At 33.6% G+C, this 2,303-nt stretch overlaps 1 protein-coding gene across 1 annotated transcript in view; it reads left to right on the top strand.

Moving 5' to 3' along the window:
- Positions 1 to 344: 344 nt before the first annotated feature.
- Smp_152070 (hypothetical protein) overlaps positions 345 to 2,303 on the top strand; it is a gene marked incomplete at both ends in the record, with an annotated part of 3,783 nt that continues 1,824 nt past the window's right edge. Inside the window, one exon of the mRNA XM_018795430.1 lies at positions 345 to 994. Coding sequence (XP_018649744.1) covers positions 345 to 994 — 650 coding nt within the window. The remainder of the gene's footprint in view (positions 995 to 2,303) is intronic.

Raw genomic sequence — 2,303 nt, forward strand, 5'->3', positions numbered from 1 at the left:
ATAACGATTCATTTTAAGTTAATAAACCTGTTACTCTTTAACCAATTATAAGGATGGATATTAGGGAGATGGTTACATCATATTGTCAGATTTCTTCATATCATGAAGAACAGACATACTAGTTTGTTTAGTGTTAGTGAATGTTATTACTAGTGTTACGTATATTACTTGTCATCGAACTATATTCTTTTTTCTCCTCCCATTAATCGTAGCAGTTAATCTAATCAACTACAATTTCATGCCCAAAGTAAAGTAGCCTAGTGCTTAGCTCTGCTACAATTCTGCTAATCATGTTTATCATTCGGAAATTTCAGTAGTTTGGTTTCTAGGTTGTGAACTAGTTAATGTCAGTATACCTCAATTGTATTAATGTTGTGACTATGTTTACAACTCGTTCTAAACCATCTGTAATCAATAATATTTCCAACTGTCACAAGAAACTTATGGTAATTCATCTGAATTTCTTAAATTTACTACAGGTACCTGGACGACATATGGGCGATATATGTGCTTTGTATTATTCTATTGCTGCTCCTTTCAAAGCAAGAACAAGGAATAAATATCACAGTGAATTAATTGAACAATGCTTTTCTCGAGCTGTTCGAAACGGTTTAGTTACATGTCGTTGGGCGAAATCTTCATCTCCTGGAAACATGCAAATTAATGGCCGGAGATTCGGACTAACCGAAGATCCTTTGGAGCGGGAAATCGAATCGTATTTAGTGAATTTAATTGGTGCTTCAAAAACAGCTCACTTACTTGGTAAAGAGTTGATGTCCACGCCATATCCTTTCCAAACTTCAGATAATCAAATTTCCCCGTCAAAATCTGCACAAGATGTCTCTTCATCTTCTCCGCTGCGAACTGTGCCATATTCAGTTGGACGAGAAAATGAATCAAGTTCGCCCACTGTACCTCTGTCTACCAATACTTACCAGACAAGCAGTTCTGAAGCATCTTCACAGATTGGCAGTGAATCAGTTAGCCGAGGAAAGTAAGTACATTTCTAATTTCACTTATGTGCTATTATTAAGCTGACAGTGGACAGTATTTGCAAATTTTCGTTGGGTTCGCATCATTTCATGGTAAAAATGTAGAACGCCGTTATAAACACATTTAAAGACAAAGAACATAATCATATGACATCACCCTAATAACAGGCCTTTTTATATGTTACTTCCTTGTGCGAAAGTATAAAAATGTATGGGCTAGAAATGTAAATTTTCAGCGGATGACAAACACTTTAAAATCGTTTTTGATGTAGCCAGTTATATGAAATTAATTTTTGCAAAAATCGTTTTTTTATAACTTAGCTAATTGTTAAGGAAGAATCAGATTACCACTGTATAACAAATACTTTGTCTTCAAGGAACTGGTTTTGTCATCTTATGTAACATGCTAATCAAAGTCTAAGAAACAATGTAACGTTATTATTAGTCCTTTATCGTACTATTGATGGTCCTTATAAGCTTCCATGTAAGAATCGATAAGTCATGAGGTTGAGATCATGCACAACAAAGGTAATTTGTGTTCAGGAGATTCCAACTCCTTTGTGAAGTTGACTTTTTTATCCAAGTTGTTGAAGTGTTTAAAATTTTTGTCTAAACTATCCCGTTTTATAATGACAAAAGTGTCATCAACGCATCTCAAGCAAACTTTTGGTTGGTGAGAACACATTGAGACTGCACTAGTTTTCAATGAATGCATGAATAGGTTAGCAACAATTGGGGAAACCGGTGATCCCATAGCTACACCTTCTGTTTGTCTGTATAAATCTCCTCGAAAACTGATTACAGTTGAATGTAAACATAGATCTAATGCTTTAATAATATCCGAGGTAACTAGAAGATAGCGTTGTTTAAGTTCATTGTCAGAATCTAAGAGATTATGTAGAATATTTAAAGCCTTCTTAACTGGAACATTAGTGAATAAAGAGCATACATCAAAATAACTTCATTTGTTGAATTGATGAACCTAAAATCACCCAACTATTTCCACAGTCCATCTGTACACCGGTTAAAAAAGTTATACAAAGAGTTGAATTTCTGTCAATTGAATAAATTTTCTCAGTCAAGATAACTTTTCTTTACTAATGATCCGGTAGTTTATTACCACATAAAGTAATGAAAGAAGGTTAAATCATCTTAGTGGGGTTTTGTTCTCTGAGCTGGATGGTTTGGTCGTGGAGCTTTCATCGTTATCCTGAATGACAAAATCAGCACAAATTTCAGATAATTATTTTTTATTCAAACTGGGTTTATATATATATATATATACATATATATATATATATATATATTTGT

This window comes from Schistosoma mansoni, chromosome 2, assembly GCF_000237925.1.
Source record: "Schistosoma mansoni strain Puerto Rico chromosome 2, complete genome".
Taxonomy (NCBI): domain Eukaryota; kingdom Metazoa; phylum Platyhelminthes; class Trematoda; order Strigeidida; family Schistosomatidae; genus Schistosoma; species Schistosoma mansoni.